Here is a 19,229-nt window from a genome sequence, read left to right on the forward strand (position 1 = left end):
TTTCTGGTCTCTCACCATTTTTTCTTATTTGTATCCTTGTCCTGATGATTTTCCTTACAGATTTTTTAGGTTGTGCTGTATAGTCTTTTCCACTTACAAAACGTGTCTTGCTACATATGTTTTTGTGATCATCCTGCTATATCCCATTTCTGTGACTTTATTCTCTGTGAATTTTGATGGCCTGTAAAATACATATAGGGGCTTTGTGCTTGTCTTTATAATTTCTTCAGTAATATTTATCACTTTCTTTCCTCTGCCAGACTTTCTAGCTCATCTGATATTTTTGTGTTTAAACCTTCCTATATTTATCTGCTGTTACTCTTCATGAGGCATCATCTGTCAGAGATGGCAGGTTGTGTTGGGGTTTTTTTAATTTCTTTACACAAAACTACTGGAGCTGCCACAGCTCTGGAGCCAGTCTCATGCTGGCCACTCCATCACCACTTCCCAAGGCTGTAGGTAATGGTTGTCTCTTGATTATTCCAATGTATTTGTTTTATAAAAAGCAACATTTCTAAATCCCAATTACTACAGCATACATGCCTAAAAGCAAAAAATTAGGTGATGGATGCAGAGATGAGAAGAATCCCCTGAACTCTGATGCTGTCTCCCACTTATCCTTCTTCAGTCTTTGTGAAATGTCACGCTCAGAAACACCACGTTACAGGGAACCATTATCCACTGAGCAAATTGAGTCTTGCAGGATTATCACCAATAGGAAACAGCAAGCTTCAGAATAACTGCTGATAATTTGTTTGAAAGATCCATGTGTAAAATGGGAATTGAGATCTATTTTATAATAGTGCTTTGATAACTAGATCTATTCTATACGAATTAATTGCAGTCATACTTTTGCTGCAATAGACTTTTCAGTAAAATTTTCCCTTTTAAAATGTCTTATGAGCTACATGCTGAATTAACTGTTTGTGGTGTTGACTTTGTACCCTGTCCCTTTCACTCTTCCTTCTTGTGCTCTCCTCCAGAGTCCTCTCTTAAGATATCATCTTCTCCCCTTTGCCTGCCAGGTAAAGGGCTTTCACACTGACAGCACTGAGCGAATAAATAGTGATGGATGAGAGCTCTGTGGGAGCCAGTAGGAGTGTTCTGCTGGACCCTGCTGCATTTAATGCCCTTGACAGCTGTATCTGGGAGAACAGACTTTTCCTTTGTCTGGCTGTGGGGATGACTACAGGCTATTCTGCATCACTCCTCTGAACAGAACAGTGGCACAGAACCAATTTCAACAACCTGCCTTCCTCAGATGATGAAACCTTGATGGATCTTCCACAGTTGTCTTTCTCCTACTTCTCAGAATTTCAGTTGGATTATGGAGAGGTTTATTCTAGAGATACTACTTTTGCTTCAACGGGATCAATAAGTAAATGCTCGTTAAAAATCTGTGCAGATTGTAATACATGTGGTAATACAGCATGCACTGCTCTCAGCATTTGTAATGGCATCATTTTGTCAGGACAACTGCAGTAGCTTTTCTGTTTCTGTTACAGTAGGAATACATTTCTCCCTCACCATGGCATGGTGGTAGTGGTGTAAAGTTCAGTTGCCCTAAGAAATGGTCCTTGGGCTCTCCTGCCTTTCCTGGTCGAGGGAAGGAAATTAAGGAGTTCTGCCAGATAAAGACTATAGAATACAGTTCTCTGAAATGCAGATCTCGCTCTATACAGTTGTTAAATCTCAGGGAAAGTGGAACTGACACATTCCTGGCAGGTTTGGAGGACCAGAATTAGGCTGTTTAGCTGCAGCATAAAAGATGAATGGGCCTAGGAATTGACCACTGTTTACTTTGGTGATTGGGCCAGTGAACTGTAGTGTCTTTGAAATAGCTCCCTATTCTGTGCCGAAAAACTTCTGTCTGCCTGCAGACATCCCTGTACCTACTCCTTCTTAAGCTGGACTTAAATTTGGTGTGTGGTATAAAGCAGTAGTAAACTTCTTAGTTTTACATTCATAAAGACAGCAATGAAATACGTCTATAAGGTAGCTAGCACTGAAATATATATTTGATATGTGTATATTTGAACCTTCCCTTTTCTGTGTGCTTTGGACATCTTCAGGAGTGCTCACTGAAGAGCATTTTTTGCCCTTCCAGATTGCTGAGAACTTTAATCATCAACGTACATAATTGCAGTGTGAACTTCACATATTCCATGGCACTTTCAAAGCTGTGCACTGCATTGGTGATTAGGAACAGAACCTTTAGATGTCAAAAGAAACAAAGTAGAATGAAGGTGTTAGGTTATACTTTCTTCTTCCATTTTAACTGACTCATTTTGTTAGTTCAAATGTGTTTTGGCCTTAACGTCTCAAAGGAATGCATTTTATTCAATAATAGCTAAAGCTCAAGCTTTGTTTTAGATAATACAGATATTTGTATCTTTTCAGGTTCCAGAGTTCTAAATCTGGAAAGATCTACCTCCACAGAGATGTAAGGCTCCTATTCTCTCGGAAATCCATGGAAGTTGATAGCGGCGCTGCATATGAACTCAAATCTTACACTGAATCTCCAACAAATCCTCAGTTTTCACCAAGATGCTAGCAAACAATGGCAAACTAAAGTATTCATTTTACTGTTGATTACTTCTTACAAGTGAAGATTGGTAGAGACAACAGTATAAAGTTAAGTCTGTAAAGGAATGAAAATAGCGCTCAAGAGAAAGAAGGTTCTATGTGATCCTGGACCAGTTTTTAAAAGGTTTCTGGAATGAGCTTTGTGTATTCCAAGTAGACTGGAAACATACTTAAATCTAATCTTTTTGTACTGTTTAAAACCACTTCATTGGATGTGTTGCAATAGCAAATTCCCAAGTTAGTTTAGTGTTTACACTTTTTATTTTATTTTTCAGTTATTTAATATTTAATGTCTCATTTAATACTCAAGTGATGTTTGTCTTTAGTGTTCTAATGTAGCATAAATCCTATGTAAAATCATACTATGTATTTTTGGCATTAATATTGAAATCTGAAATATATACAGATGTCTTTAATCTGTGTGCTGTTTTAAGTGATATTCATTTAAGTTATTGAAAATGGGGACAACAGGTGAATTTCCATAACATTTCATACTATGCAAGCATTTAGCTGCTTTTTTCTCTTTAATGGTATCTGTTTCCATTTTTTCTCATATACAGATTTAATAACACTTGTGACCATAGTGCAGATTGTTTATTTACTTACTCATGCATTCGGATCATTAATTCAATTCACATTTTGCTCCCTCAATTTCTTTTCTTTCCTTAAGGGCCATTTTAATTTTGCTTTCTGTTACTAGTTTTTCTCACATAAAATTCACGCCCTCCCCCATTTGATTTCTCAGATTGTGTTAAAGGATGTACTGTGCGAACAAATTAGTATTTATATCTTAAATATATGCAAGAGCTATGAAACTTGTACTTTTTCTTTTATTTTTAGATGAGAAGGATCTTCATGTAATCCTAAATATTTTTCATAGGTCAATTCCATGTAAGCCACTAGGTGGCCATAGGAAGTTTTACTAGCAATGCTACACTGGGCATATGAATATTTTCCGATACGTATGTGTATTCCTAAAAGAAAACACAGTCAGATGAACAGTTTATGCTAAGTGTTTAACTGTGTAACTGAGAGAAATAAAGTTAGAAGCATTTGATTATATTTGAGGTATATATTTAATAATGAAAATGAAGCTTTATGATGTTTGCTGAAGATCTGAGTTTCTCAACCGCCTCACCTTGATTTATATGATTTTCTTTGCATTGCTGTAGGTTTTTAGAGTGTCAGTAATATGAAAGGTGACCTTCATATTTGAGAGTATAACACGGTTGTCTGATGACTCTGGAGAGAGAATGAATGTGCATCTTGTATATTCAGCACTGCCCTTAGATGAGAGAAGTCAGTGTATCGTGAAATCTCCAGGAAGTCTGCTAGGGATCGTAAGGGAGACTGGACTTTCCAGATGATGCTTATCAACTGTCTTGTATATGCAAATGCCTGCTGCTGCAAAAGGGCAAAGCTCAGATATTAGAGTCTGTTCCCCACTTAAACAGTATCTTCCCCTCAGGTTACACCAGGTTTTCAAAGGTTACCTATCATTTATTTCATAGAGACTTGGGGAAAACTCCACAGGAAGACATTGCTTCCAGTTTCTAGTCATTTGTGTGCCCTTTAAAACTGAGAAAAGGTTTCTTTTGCTAGCAGAAGAGTCAAATACAACTGCAGTTGTACTGTGTACAGAACTAGAGTCTGGACTAGTATATCAAGAATGTGTCCTAGTTCCTGCGTAGCTGCTATTGAGTCATAAGCAAACAACATATCCTCAAAGTTCTTATTTGTGTCATGGTGCACAGCTGCTTGCATACTTGATGAAAAAAAGGATGAGAAAAGGACACACATTAAAAGTCACCATTCCCCTCTAATAGATTAACCTTTTATTTTGCACTGACATTATGCAATGTTTGTATCTTGATAACCTTATTTAAATAGACTTCTTCAAGCCGTCTCCCTTCAGAGTAATATATAAATTTGCTTTGAACAGCAAAGAAGTGTGGATTTTGAATATGTTGTTACTAAAAGTCATGTCTAGGAAATAAATTTGTATTGACCTAAATAGTCAAACTACACTTAGTCCCTGTATGGATTTGGAATGAAAGTTACCTTAGATTATCTGAGAACATCTTTGATTTTACTGAGTCATTCTCCATTTACAGCTTGATCTGAGTAAACACTTTCCATTCAGGACACACCTGAAGAAAGGCTGAATGCTCATAAACTATTAACTAAATTCCACATGACCTTCTATGCACAGGCTAAGAAATGAGACGACTAATTTTTGAGAAGTCACAGACTCTTTACTCAGTCAAACACTACTTGACCTTTTCACTATAAGCAAAGAAAGCAATTTAGTTCTTGTATCTCCCTTCTCAGCCTTTTTTTCTTTATCTAAGACAACCCCAGGCTGTTCAGTCAGCCTTACCTCATAGATTTCATTTTCTGCACCTCTCATCATTCTGGCTTTCTTCTTTTGGTCTGAATCAATCTTGAAGTGTCTGAGGCTGGACAGAGCACTGGAAGCAGAGCCTCTCTGTGCCAATTAGACTGGAAGAATTGGTTGGTAAGTCTTATGGATTAAAGTCCTCTTCATACATCCCGTTGTAATGTGTGGTTTTTCAGTATCAGTAGATGTCAGCTTGCATTCATCTTGTTACCCACTATAAGAGGTGTCCTACCTGCTATTCTCGATATGGTATCTCTCCTTATGAAACTTTGTTCTCTCACTACCTAAGATTTTATATACTAAACACAGCATTGCTGTTGGATCAGTTGATAGCCATTTCCAACAAAGCTTGCATCCACCACATTAAAGTTTCATCTTTAAGTTTCCCTAATTTGCATGGGGAAGTGTCAGAGATTATAGTTTGTTACTAGCTACCTCGATCAGGCCAGATTGAACAAAAAGAAACATTAAACACATTGGTTTTTATGAGGTTCAGTAATTTTCAGTAATGTTTCTGTGCCCCCTTGTCCTCATGATCTGCTTTAGATACACATCCTTAAAAAACTGACCTAGTTTCTGTAGCCTTTCTTGTATTTGAGGACATTGAAGAACTTGGGCTTTTCCTGAGGTTCTGAATTTACTTCCCATCCTTCCTCTGCATTGTAGAGTTTGTTTCCTTAAAGAAATAATTTCATTAAGGAACTGCTGAATCCTCAAAACTGTGTTTTCCCTCAAAAGAATTTCCTAAGAGAATTGAAAGAAATTCCTGACGTTTGCATTCTTGTCCGCTGTCACTACTTTGTTGTTCTGCTTCCTTTCAAAATCTATGAACTTCATCCTTTCTATGATCATTTTTCTAGGTTGCTCTGTTTTTTACACCTTCAGACCATTTCTCCCTGGTTTTGCTAGAAGGAAACGTGGCATACCCACTACTATCATGGCTTTTTCTGTCATTAGGCAAACAACACAAGTGTGCTGTATGATTTTTGCTGTGCTATCTGACCAGCAGTATCCCTTTCTGAATGAGGGATATGCACATTCCTTGGCTTCCTCGCAACTACACAATCCAGCTCTTTGAACAAATCTCTGTTGCACAAAAAAAACCACTTCCAACTACTGGTTTGTGGGGCTTTCAGTACAATTTGACTGCTTCTGTTTTGATAGACTTTTCTGACTTGTCTCCTGTGGCCTTCCTGACCATAATCCCACAAAGCCTGTCCTTGCTTGTCCTTCCTGAGCTGTGCTCCAGCTGGTTCCCCACACCTGGCAGGGGTCTGCAGGGGGGACTTCTGAGCCAGAGGGCATGTGGAATGTCGGGATACACAGTGGTGGCAGGGCTGGAGGTCAACATTATGGGAAAGTGGTGAAAGATGGTAGGAAAAGACCTTTTGTATAGCGGAAGTGGGAGCACACATGCGTTTAACTAAGTAGAAGCCATAGCTGCCATTCACATAATCCCTGTATTTGGGATCTCCAAAGATTTATTAACAGTGGGCTGTTTAAAACTCTCCTTTATGCTCTTAAAGAGAGTCCGGGGAAGGTTATTGTTCAGCCAAGAGGACGACAGGGAAAAGCAGACAGGGACGGAAAAAATACCCTGTATAACGTGATACTATGGTAAGAAGTTCCAATGGACCAAGACCTCCTATCCTGCCAGCTGCGTCTGGGATTCAGGAGATCCTCGAATAATGCTGCTGAGGACTCCGTTCCTCGTGTTTTCATCACCAAAAGTAGCCATTTTAGCCAAGCAGCAAAGGTCTGTTTCTCCCTTTACCCCGATGCTGGGCCGGGGCGGCCACAGGGCGAGGTGTCTGTGATGAGGTGTTGGTGAGGGGGGGCCGCTCTCTTCGGTGAGAGGACCAGAGGAAATGGCCTGAAACTGACATTGGGGAGATTCAAATTAGATACTATAAAGACAGAGGAGATTCAAATCAGGTATTTTAACGACGTTTTTCACTGTTAGGGTGGTCAGGCATTGGAACAGGCAGCCCAGGCAGGTGGTGGAGTCACCCTCTCTGGAGGTCTGGATGTGGCGTCGGCTGATGTGGTTTAGTGTTTACAGAGGCAGTGTGGGACTGGATGATCCTAAAGGCCTCTTCCAACCTCAATGAATATAGATTCTATTATTCTAACAGGGGTGGGGCACCGGCGCCGCGCGGCCGAGCTTCCACCTCTGAAAGCCGCCTCACGCTGCCCGGCGGAGCCCGGCGCCCCCAGGGCAGCAGCAGGGCGTTCCCCGCCGGAGCCCGGCTCCTCCCGAGGCAGCCCTGGTTCAGTCCCCACCGGGTGCCTCGGGCGGGCCCGACCTCGAACCCGCGGCCCCGGACGTGACGCGCGGGGGCGGAAGCGGGTCCCACTCCCGCGCGCACGGGGGCCGAGGCGGAGGAAGTGTGACCCCGCCGGCGCGCCGTCCCGCGCGCGCGCCGCCATCTTGTGCGGGAGGAGGAGGCGACAGCAGCAGCAGCAGCAGCAGCGCCGCGGAGGAGCCGCGGCCGCGCCTCCCGCCCGCCCCCGTCCCTCCTGCCCAGCCCCGCCGTCCCCTGCCGCGGCGCCATGTCTGCCGAGAGCCCCGAGCCCGCCTCGGCCGAGGAGCAGAAGGTGGGTGGCCGGGCCGAGGGGCGCAAGGGAGCCCCGCGGGGCTCCTCCCGCCTCCATCGGCGCGCCCGGGCCTCTCCCCCCGTCCCCCGGCGCGGGGAGCCCCGCGGGCCGCCCCGCGTCACGGTCCGGCCGCCCCGCACAGCATCGGCTGCCCCGGGCCCGCCGCCGCCGCGCAGCAGGGCCCGGGCGGTCTCCCCGGGCAGTCCGGGCCCCGCCGAGGCGGGGGGGCCGCTCCACCATGTTGGTGTTCCCGCTCGGCCCGCGGGCCTGCACGGGCCCGTGGCCTTTCCCGTTCGTTCCCCGCCCCGGCCTCGCTCCTCTCGGGTGCCCCGCGGGCCGCGCCGCCCGGCGCGGTGGGTTTGGGCTCAGTCGCAGCGGCGGGAGGGAGAGCAGCGGGAATCCGGGGGCTAAACGTTTGTTTCACTTTTAGAAAACGTTTAGCTCTTAATATGAGCTGTTTAAGAGGAGAAAAACCCAAAACACAACGAGCGTGGCCTGTGCTAGTCACAGCTTTTATAAAGAATGGCTGGCTGGGCTATCTTAGGGTATCCCTGTTATGTCATCTCTGTCGGTAATAATTGTATCGTTTCCTGAGTGGGATTCGGCCTTAGGGATGACTGTGCTGTGACTTTAAGAAGCCGTTTGTTTTTCAGTCTTGTCATTGCTGTGTGAGCCCAGTCGCAATCCCCACGGCTATTTCCGATCGGGAGAAGTTACGAAACACAAGTACTGCTTTGAAGGGCGCTAAAGAAAAAAAAAAAAAAAAAAAAAGCTTAATCTACTTCAGACGTCAGGTTTTTGTTTAATAATTTACAGTTTGTAATGTGAGTTAGTCGTACAGGTGGAGCTTTGGGGGTTAATCCGGAAGGATACCTTCTCAATAGGTGCAGTAATCAGAACCAGCTGCTTTGGCAGGGCTGTAATCTGCTCTTAAATAGGTGTGTTCTGCAGCGTGACTGAACGCTCATGCCAGGTAGGCTGCTGGGGGATACTGTTCCTGTTCAAAGCCTATAAAAATAAGTCCCTGGCCTATGCAGCACTCCTAGAATAGCTCTGTAATAAGAGCATAGTTAAATATGTGGTAGCAAGTTTATTGTGATGCCTTCTAGTGTGTTCTGATGAAGTCAGGTGATTGCGGCCAGTTCTGCTAACGAAGTTTCAGGCTGAAGTCTTGAAACGCAGTGTTTGGAAAAATTATATGAGAGACAGGAGTTCCTTATTGGTCTGCTGATTTAGTTTTAATCTGGTAAGGTGTTCAAGAAAAATTATATAATATGAATAAAATAAAACTCTTGTGTTCTGTGAGATTATGTCCTGGTGTGGCATCAGTGCCATTATGACATTGCAGTATTAACTTCCACTAAAACTGTTGGTCTGGGTAGGCAGAATTGAACATTTAATGCTTACCTCTGAAATACTTACATAAACAGCCTATTTTGCAGTACTTATTTATATGTATGCTTAAAAAAGATTACGCCCCTAAATGAACTTCGAGGCAGCGCTTTCATGATCAGAAGCTCTTCTCTAAACTTTTCTAATGTGCTGTAAGAAGCTTGTGCATGTGCTGAGTGAGAAAGGTTTTGAACTACAGAGTGATGAAAATTGAAAATTGGCCAAGGACCAGCGTTTCCTGTTCTCAGTGTGAAAACTCAGGACAGTGGCAGGGGGAAGTTTAGAAACAAAGAAACTTTAGGCATAGAACAATATATGCTTGGGTGACCGACTCTTTTTGCCTTAAAAGCCTGTATTTTTCAGGAAGCTGTTAAAGGTGGTGCATTTTGTTGCTGAACTGGCTTTTGCCACATCAGTTTGCTGTAGGGTTGGGCTGTTATCCCATTTTCTGGTTTGCATTTTGTCTAATGTCCTCCGTTAAAGAGGATGAGCTGTTCATACCAGAGTTATAAAAGGCTGATGGCTCCTTTTTTAGCCATGCAGTTCAGTAGTCCACCAGATATGTAACTTTATGCTGCTAGTACCTCTCTAAAAGCAAAATCTATCTTTAAATGAGTTAGGTAACTACAGCCTTCCTGGTAGAGCATTTTAATGACTTCATGAGCTGTGTCAGATTCCTGTAGAGAACTAAAATTATAACTTTTGTGTGGTTGTCACTAGGAAGAAGAGCATGGTATATCTTGATTTCCGCCCACTCCCCCATCATTTGTTAGTCACTTGGTTGTTGCTTCTGTAACTCAAGGGAGAATGTTCTAAATGTAGGAGTGGCTCGGGTTAAAGTCTTTGTGGCTCAGCAACATATCTCCAGGAGTGCTCAGTACCATCTAGTCCACAGAAGAATATAAGACCAGGACGTGCAGGCAGTGATCTTCCCAAGGAAACGCTCCAACGTCTCAGCAGTCTGGAGTTTAGAAGCCTGAGTGGCGAATGAACACATCGAATTGCTCTCTGAATCCATCTAAATTCTTGGCACCCCCTGTATCCTTCAGCAAGGAGTTTTGCAGCTTAACTGTATTTTACGTGGAGATCTGTTGTCTTAAGTATTTTTTGAACCTGCCTTCAGCGGGTTTTGTTTGACACCCCAAGTCACGGTATTGAAATTCTTTAATTCGTCTTCCATAGTTTTTTGAGCCTTAGTTGTTTTTGGTCATCAAGAGTAATAGACTGTGGTCTGTATCCTTTTGAGCTGCATTGATGCGTAACACAGTGTTTTGTGTTTGGATTGCCTGCTGTGCGATAATTTGTCAGCCCTGTGAGTTTGCATAAATGTCTCCTTTGATGAACCATGAATGCATATTTATATAAGCTATTTATTGTTGGTCCGTGTTCTTAAAAAAATCTCTGTTTGGATTTTAATGGCAAAATATGCCCCCTCAAATGCTTTGTTGGCTCAGCAGCGAGGACCCAGTGATTCAGCATTAGATGTTGAGTGTGTTGAGCTGAAAAGATTACTTTTGAGAAAAATCCAGTCTCTGTCGGCATGTTAATGAACCACAATAGGAATAACAGCAGTTGAATGATCTATAACGCATGAAAACTGTGGTCTTGGCTAGTATGACATTATATAGTGAGAAATGGTGTAGTTTTATGTTCAGTAGAATCGGGAACTTAGCCTTTTATTTGTATTTGTATTTTGCATTGTATTGCCCAGCTGCCTTTTGATCTAATGAAAAGCACTGGTGCCTGTCATCATAGAAGTTTCTCTTAACCTGTTATGGGAATTTCTATCTTTCCCTGGGAGAGCTGATAATTCAGGTTCCTGCTGTATTGTGCAAAGCTGTCCTTGAGATGTCTTGGCCTAACGGAGGAACAAGACAATGTTATATTTTAAATCTTTTGTTCTGATCTTTGTTTCTGAGGCTTCTTACCAGAAAGATATTGAATATTATACAACTTGGAGCTTTTTTAAGAGAGATAGGAGAGCACCTAGGATAGGCAAGTGTGGTGGCTCCAGTTCTTTGGCAGTTCTCGCTTAAGTAGCTCCCAGCTCCTTGTGTTCCTCTGTCCTCACTGCTGCTGTGCTAACATACCTGTTTGTGTAGCTGCTTGGTGATCCAGACTGTGGAAATGGATCCAAATAAAACAGCCCAACAAGGGGAGAAGGAAAAAAAAAAAAGATGAATGGTTATTTTTCTGTTGAATTAGTTTCTTTAACCCATTACTGGGGAGTACAGGCAGTCATGCTGATTGATGCAATGCAAAGGATGATGACAGGCACAGAAAAGAGTGTGAAGGGGCTGCCTGAACAGCTCTAAGTGGACATGAAACCTTAGTCACATATCAATGAGGCTCTCCTGATTTCAATGGCAATTCTTATTTCCTACCTAAAAGTCTTCTCGTGACTTCAGATGATAATAACAATTCCAACACTACAGCAGTCAGTGCAAATCATTATATATTTTCCCTGAACTAGCAATGGTTTGCATTAAAAAAAATAAATGACCATGGCCAAATACTGGAAAGAGCAAAACAAGAATTTTGATTGAAAGATACTTTAGAAATGATCCAGTAGAATAAATCATAGTTCATACATCAAATTGCTACGTGGACAGGAACAGATGACTGTAAAGTAGAGGTCAGTGAACAAATTGCAGTTTTGCCAAATAAGTATCTTCAGATTATTATTTTGAGCATCCATATTTTACAGTGTACTCATAAACCAGACATTTTATTTTACACAAATGCACTCTCCAACTGTCTTCATCCTCATAATTTTAGGATAATTGTACACATATATAGAGAAACCCAGTATTGCTATTAATGTGACAGCAGGCATGGTTTGGGGGCTTTTACAGTGGATAACAACACAGTACAGTTAGAGCAGCCACACAGATCAGCGTGGCAATGAAACAGGGACATTTGGGGAAAAAAAAGTATTTGACATTTGTTTGTTCTTAGTGGAATCCTTGTTTTGGCAAAAAAAATTAGTTTTGTTTGAGATTTTTCTTTTTCAAAATGGAACAATACAAATTTAGAATAGACTGTTTTTCTTTGAGAGGGAAATGCGCACATCTCCAGGAGGAGTATCTAAGATGGGAGGCTGAACTCCTACAGTTGCTGTCAGGATTTGAGAGATGGCTCACAGTGGGCATGTGGGTGTATTACCTGCAGAAGTATTCTGCATAAATATACATTGTTGTATATTTAATTTACAGTATCTCTTGTCTTTCAGGAAATGGAGGATAAGGTGATCAGTCCAGAAAAAGCTGAAGAAGCAAAATTGAAAGCAAGATATCCTCATCTGGGCCAGAAGCCAGGAGGCTCAGACTTCTTGAGGAAGAGGCTTCAAAAAGGAGTGAGTTCTTTTTTGTCTATAGGGTGTGGACAAAAAATGCCAAGATTTATATGTCTGGTTGATTTTTTTCCTCTCCACAGGCTTTTGTGTGGTAAGAGAGTCCTAAGAACTTTAAGTTTTGAGAAAGCACAAGGAAGAGAAATTTGTTTCCGCCAAAGGAATGCTGAGTTGGCAGGATAGATGTTTACAGCATCAGTGGCTCAAACACACTTGTTATAAAAAATTAAATTTAGAAGCTGTGGTGATAGACCTAATAAAAAACATTATAGCAAACACCAAGGGTTAGAACCTTATCCCTATTTTGTAGGGATTTTATCTTGCCCATTCTTGTGACCCCGAAATGTATGTTCGCTCCTTTTATCTATGTTTTTAGCACATGAAAGTTTAGCATCTGCTCTTGGACCAGGCATCACCTGACATCAGTGGGTTGAAAATGGTGGTATAATTCTGGATATACACCCTGACCAAAAAATAATGAGAGAAGAATGAAGAGTGAGTTAATATTTCAGTATCGTTCCACATCTAACCAGCGTCTCTTTATTTTTTTAGTTATTCAGCTGTTTATTTTTTTAGTTTAATTATTCATAAAGTGATTATGTAATGCCTTTCAGGCATGCTAGAACTCTGTTTTTGGAATAATCCTGGTATGTCACTACTTCTGATGGGTGCTTTCATTGCTGTCACACTTGTTTTTTTTACTATTGTCTAGGCCCTTTCAGTACACGCAGTGTATCCAAGTATAAATCCTTCACAAACCAGCTGCTGGAGTTCAGTGCTGATCTAGTTCTATGCTATTTGGTAACATCTCCTGGGAATGTTTACTGTTGGCAGTTTTTTTGGATAATCTTTCATAAGTTGGAGCTTATGCAGCATAGTTAATGGCTGCTGGGCATGGGCAGGTGGGAGATGAGGTGGCTCCCTCTGAGTTACATGGGTCAAAGGCAGCCTGAATGACACTCCATTTGGTTCAGTGTATGTACAGACACAGGAGGGACAGGTAAGTATGGATTGTGGTGATAATTCAGGAAAACAGACCAGCATTCACTCACCAAGGATTGATAGCCATAAAGGAATTATGACCTCTTGCACTTGGTGCAAATGTGAGAAAAACTCACCACCAGCAATAACAACCTGTACAAACCTTCATCTTGATTACACACTGTGGAATGTAAAGGCTGTTGCAACATGTACTTTCAAATTTGAGCAGAGGCAGATCACTGGCCATCTTAATTGGCTTTTGCTACTTTGATGAAAGATGGCATAAAATTGTGGATTTCAATTCTTAATATGTCTCCTTCAGTTCCTGATGTGGTAATAATAACTTTCTTCCATTTTGTTTTCTGTTATTTCTGTTTATGGGCTCAGTGTCTTAAATGAGGAGGCATCTTTACTTGACACAGGTCCTGGTGTACTTTGGGCTGCCTGCATTGATGAAGTTTAAAATAGGGTGAGGGTGATGAGCATGCTTTCAGATAGTGTTTGTGACACAAAGACACCTGGACAGACACTGTCAGTTTGAAAGGGATGATCAAATACAGACCTTCTGTGAGAAGCTAGAATAAATCAGGAAAAAACAGGAATGAGTTGAAGGAAGAAATGGACTGATATGCTAATGCATGAAAGATGGTAGGTTTTCTCAGATATTCTTGTAAATGTCTGTGGGCAGCTGTAGCCCAAATCATCTTCAATTTGGCAACTAGGACACACTCTGCCAGTTCATATTTGCTGTCCAGAAATGTTCTGCCTTGTGTGCACACACCATTATTAGCACACTTTCTCCAGAATAATGGTAGACGAGAACAATGTTCCATCATGCTCCTGTGGAGGGATTCTATTTGGAACTCTTACATGGACACAAATAGATCTGTTAACAGCTGCAACACATCTAAAGATCGAGTGATTCTGTTATTACCTAATTGCTGTTTAAAAGTTTCTTTTGGTTGCTTCAGTTTTGAAGAGCAAAATGTGAAAGCCTTTTTCCAAATCAGATTATGTTCGAACTCGAGGTGTAGGCTGCAGGTGTAGTGCTAGAATATTGTTGTGTAAACAGGGATTACACCATCAAAAGGATTGAACTGGGAATAAAATTGAATTTTTGAATAAAAGTGTGTGATTCAGATGTATTACTGCATGGGAGAAAGAGATTTGGTAACTTTAAGGCTCTGACAGGGAATATTTAAAGCCACCTTCGGGAGGCCTTGCCTGAGCAACCTCCTCCCCCTTTGGTAAAGGCCTGTTAAATCAGGTGTTCAGATTACTTCTGTCTAAAAACTGCTGCTACTCAACATTTTGCAGCTGGTTAATACTACTGGAGAATAAAGAGTGTGGTAATAATATGCTGCCTGGAAGCAGGTAGTGATGGCTCTTCTTCAGCTGACTGAGGACTAAGCATATACAAAGCTGACTGGGGGGCCTTCTCTTCAGAGATGATTGTGATTGTGACCAACAGTTAGTGGTGTGAATCTTAATACTGATTCTAATTTTTTTTGGCCTCATATGAAATCTGTTCAAAGTCATGGGTTACAAGTGCCTAAATGGTAGACCTCATGGTAAGATGTAAAAAAAATACAACTTTTCCTGCAAGATGTGTCAGTGAGCAGTTGAAGACTTGATGCAGAGCTTGGATGAAATTCCATGCCTCATCTTACCATGATGTGGATAAATAAGTAATTTGACTTTAACATCTGTAGATAACTTAATATTTTGAGAAATCTGACAGCTCTTAAAAGATAATGCTAATAAAAATTTGCTGATGCTTAAGGAACACTGTTTTAGAAATTCAAACTTAATTTACTTTTGTATTAAGAAAAGCCCTGGAATGTGGGGTAAGAATTTCCTTCACACAGTCCTTTTCAGAAGGACTGTATTGTAGATTTGACTTTGCTAAATAATTGGTTTGGGAATTTTAGGGATTATAGTTTCACTGCCTTAGTGTATGCAGAAAACTGGTTTTCTTGTTATCATGCAGTTTCCTGCTACTTTGATCTTCTGATATGATAGAGCAGGCTCTGTTCTCCAGCTTTAGTTCATGCATTGTTTGGTTATTCTGTGTAGCAGAACTTGTTCACTGCAACAAAATTTATAAACCCCAAGGTTTCAATTGTCAAAGACAAACTTGTGGGAAAACTAAGGCAACAATAATGTTCATGTATGGTGTGAGTTTAATGGCATATATAGAACCTTAACTGTATATTTACCTGATGTTAAGAGTTTAGCTGTCTGTGCTTAATAATCTTGATCATATTTTTTTTTAATTGATGTAGAGCTACTTGATGAGTTGGGGAGATTTTATAATTGTTTTCAAAATTAAAACTACCTATTGAATGATGTAATTCAGTGTATACATGGGATAACATATCAGGATTTTAAATATATGTATGCTTTTGTCTTCTAGCAAAAATACTTTGATTCTGGTGATTACAACATGGCTAAAGCAAAGATGAAGAATAAGCAACTGCCTACTGCAGCTCCTGACAAGACAGAAGTCACTGGTGACCATATTCCTACTCCACAGGATCTTCCACAGCGGAAACCATCTCTTGTTGCTAGCAAGCTGGCTGGCTGACGAGAACAGCTGAACTGCATGATTATTCTCATTCCTGTTATTTCTCCTTAATAGTTATTTCTCACCCTCACATCACCCTTTTTCTTTCTTACACTAAGTCATGAGACTGACAGCTTTGCAGGTAGCGATAGCATGTGCTGCTATTGTAAGGGAATACTGTTAAGAGTAAAATGTAGTATTTGGACTAGTTGAGAACAATGCACTGATTAAAAAGGACAAGTTTGGTTAGAGCAATGTAATCTACTTGAAAATGTACATATTGCCCATTTCCTAGTGTAGGACTGGTTCCAGCAAGTGACATCGCAAGTTTTACAACTTCTAATGTTTCTGCTTTTGTTATTTCATCTTAATTACAGCATATTTGTATTTAATATAACCTCCAGTTGTGTTGGGTTTTTCTTCCGTGTTTGGGTTTGTTGTCTAAAATAGAGGTTTAGACCACAAGTTGCTAGATGGTAAAGCATGTACAAAAACAAAGACAGGGCTCTGATTGAATTTTGTTTCTGCTTTTGAACTTGAACGGCCTTAAACCTGTTTCAGCTTTAACAATAGAGTTTTTACTTGGGCAATATTTGCCCATTCTGGTGTAACTCTTGTGAACCTAGTGCTTATTGACAACTGCCTGTTGAAGCTGGTATTCTTTTCAGTTCCGTAGCTTAGGACACACTTTTGTTGAAGATGTGAATGAAGTGTGCATGTGCATAGACTGTTGAATTCACTCTTGTGCCATTTTTTGTAAATACAATAGTTTTGCACAACCTTTTGCAAACGTCTATTAGTTTTACATTTTAAAAAGCAGATAATGTGCCAATCAAAGCACAAGTGATTCTGTATCTTTCAAAGTCTTGTCCTGAAACTAAGAGCCCAGAATCTTGCTACTGAAAGTAAAAATTGTGTACCTGAAATTTGTGAAACACATTGACACTTGACTGAACCTTATGCTTTTGCAGTTCTAAATTTTGTTTTGCAACAATATCCAGCATTCAAATACAAATCTGGAATTTGTACCTATATTTGCAGGCAAGTGCCCTTTTTGTTCAGCAGCTGTTTAAGCTTTAAAAGCTGAAATGCTCTGTCTGATGACATGGAATATGGCTAAATGTACTGTTCTAGAGAGTTCCCTGTGTGATAAACATCACATTGAGGCTCACTGACGTTTGATATGCAGTTGTGTTTGGGCTATTTTAGACTTTGGGAAGCAGAAGGGTATAATTTATTTTTTCTGAGGAGGTAATAAACTGTCTCCTTTTCTCTTTGTTGTACAGCAGCCCCTCATTGGCTTTGGGGAAACAAATACCTGGAAATAGTATTTCTATAATGACCTGTTGAGAAATAGGTAACTTTTCATATCAGAAAATAGGAATGAACTCCTGTTCAGGTTTATGATGCAGATTGTAAGTACTAGATAGACAAAATACATAGTTGATATTAGACAGGTGACTTGATGCATTTAAAAGCATGTTAGTTCAATGAAATCAGAATATTAAAAGTGCAGTATGATCCATAATGTAATTGATTTTCATGTAGGTAGTCACAGCCTTCATGTTCTTTGGGAGAACCAGAAACTCTTTAAAAAGACCGGTTTGCTGAATACCTTTTTCTTTAAATAAGTAGTCCTGAAACAGCCTATTAAAAATAAAGCACCAGTGTAGGTATGATGAGAGAAAACACTTTTAAAGATGCATGTGTTTAGAATCTTGTACTTTGTGTTGACATATTCAGAAAGGTCTTACAGTATAAAGGACTGCTAGTCAAAAACAATGCTGGCCCATATCTTCTGCAATGCTCTCTGTAAAGGCAAACATAAAATGGCCAAGAGAAGATTAATAGTCTTTATTTGGTCTGGTTTTGATCAGAAAATATCAGTGTCTGCATAATTTCTTCGATTCAGAAAAGTAATTCCAGAGAATTTCAGAATTGCTAAACTGATTCTTTTCTGTATAGCCCTTTTCTAGTAATCACATGAGCTCTGTCAGGCCTATCCTTATTCCTTATCCTCCACTAGTACTATAAAAAAATTGTGATTTTTAAAGAACAGGTTGAAGAAATGGACCTACTTCTTTAAGAAATTAGGCTGGAAGAATGACAGGGAAACTGGAAATATTGAAGCAAGCTACTTTTTATAGGTGTTTGTTCTAATGTCAAAATCCCTCTTTATTTTTCTATGCATAAATGAAATTGAAACTTAATGACAGGACTGGGCCTGAAACAAATGTTGAACAACTTAAGGTGACTTGCTGTGTATTGTCTGGTGCCACTACTCTGTAGCTCCCGTAAGGTGAGTTTTCTTGATGTTTGGGAAGGTTTAAAAAGATAGCCATTTAAATTTAAACATTCCACTCACTCAGCTATGACTCAGCTTGTCCTGCTGGTTGGACAACACAAGCTCTTCCGATGCTCACTCGGTGACTTGGAGTTCTTAGGATTACCACAAATTCAGCTATGAACATATTATCCATGTGTATATTTGAAGTACTGTAATACTAACTAGGTCAGTGACTGATTATGAGCCTTCACATCTGACAGACCTCAGCAGCAGGCACAGCTATTTTGATTCCATACACTGTATAAAAATTAAAGTCCAATAATCACTTAACAGTAAATCAAACATGACTGCAAATCGATGCTTACTTTCAGCTTACTCCAGCAAGATTAACTCAGCTATCCAAACTGATGTACATAATGTATTATATGAGTTTTACCATTTGATAATTGCCTTTTTCAAAGAAAACCTGTCCACACTGTAGACTGGCAGTCCCTTTCATATCTTGCCTTTAAAGATAGACAGTGTTTAGTTGTTAGAGTAGTACTCATGTAGGCTTATAATAGCAGATAGCACCAACATTTTATTTGAGATAGTTAAGTGAATTAATTACAACTTCACAGATATGTCCCCAAATCTGTAACACCAAAGGCTTCCCTCTCATTGTTCTTGGTGTAGTAGGACAGTGTTTGTGTAAAGGCCACAGGAGTACATTTTGTTGGACATATTTACACCCAGTCAAGATGTTAAGGTGATAAAAATGTCAATTGTTCTTTACAAACTTACACATTGTATAGTATACAGAATAAATTGATTTACTTAGTTTTTATTGCAACATGGAGGTTTGTCTCATCTTTACTGTGGTTTCCTAAACAATACTGGATACTTCGGTATTCTCTATGGAAAACTTCTAAATCCTAAATCTTGCTACTCTGTATCATTAAAAATATGACTGGGCTTTGGTTTCTAGTATGTTAGACTACAGAATTACTTTAATGTAATCACATTTATATATATTTCAGTGCTTATTTTTCTATTAAGGCAATTAAAGCTTATTGTTTGAAAACTC

General features: G+C 40.2%; 2 protein-coding genes across 3 annotated transcripts in view; both read left to right on the top strand.

Annotated features, from left to right (window-relative positions):
• Positions 1-4,595, top strand: part of FAM214A (family with sequence similarity 214 member A) — a 48,746-nt gene extending 44,151 nt beyond the window's left edge. Inside the window, exon 12 of the mRNA XM_027688153.1 lies at positions 2,401-4,595. Coding sequence (XP_027543954.1) covers positions 2,401-2,554 — 154 coding nt within the window. The 3' untranslated portion in view covers positions 2,555-4,595. The remainder of the gene's footprint in view (positions 1-2,400) is intronic.
• A 2,820-nt stretch (positions 4,596-7,415) lies between these two features.
• Positions 7,416-19,229, top strand: ARPP19 (cAMP regulated phosphoprotein 19). Of its 2 annotated transcripts, none has more exons than XM_027688653.1 (3): positions 7,416-7,585; positions 12,210-12,332; positions 15,727-19,229. In XM_027688653.1, exons 1-3 carry the CDS (start codon positions 7,541-7,543, stop codon positions 15,895-15,897), a joined length of 339 nt encoding a protein of 112 aa, XP_027544454.1. In that variant the 5' UTR covers positions 7,416-7,540; the 3' UTR covers positions 15,898-19,229. The 2 variants fall into 2 exon arrangements, with proteins under 2 accessions (XP_027544454.1, XP_027544455.1); XM_027688654.1 differs by lacking the exon at positions 7,416-7,585 and adding an exon at positions 9,786-10,128.

The sequence above is a fragment of the Neopelma chrysocephalum genome, unplaced genomic scaffold (assembly GCF_003984885.1).
Source record: "Neopelma chrysocephalum unplaced genomic scaffold, ASM398488v2 Primary Assembly neopelma1_75, whole genome shotgun sequence".
NCBI classification, from domain to species: Eukaryota; Metazoa; Chordata; class Aves; order Passeriformes; family Pipridae; genus Neopelma; species Neopelma chrysocephalum.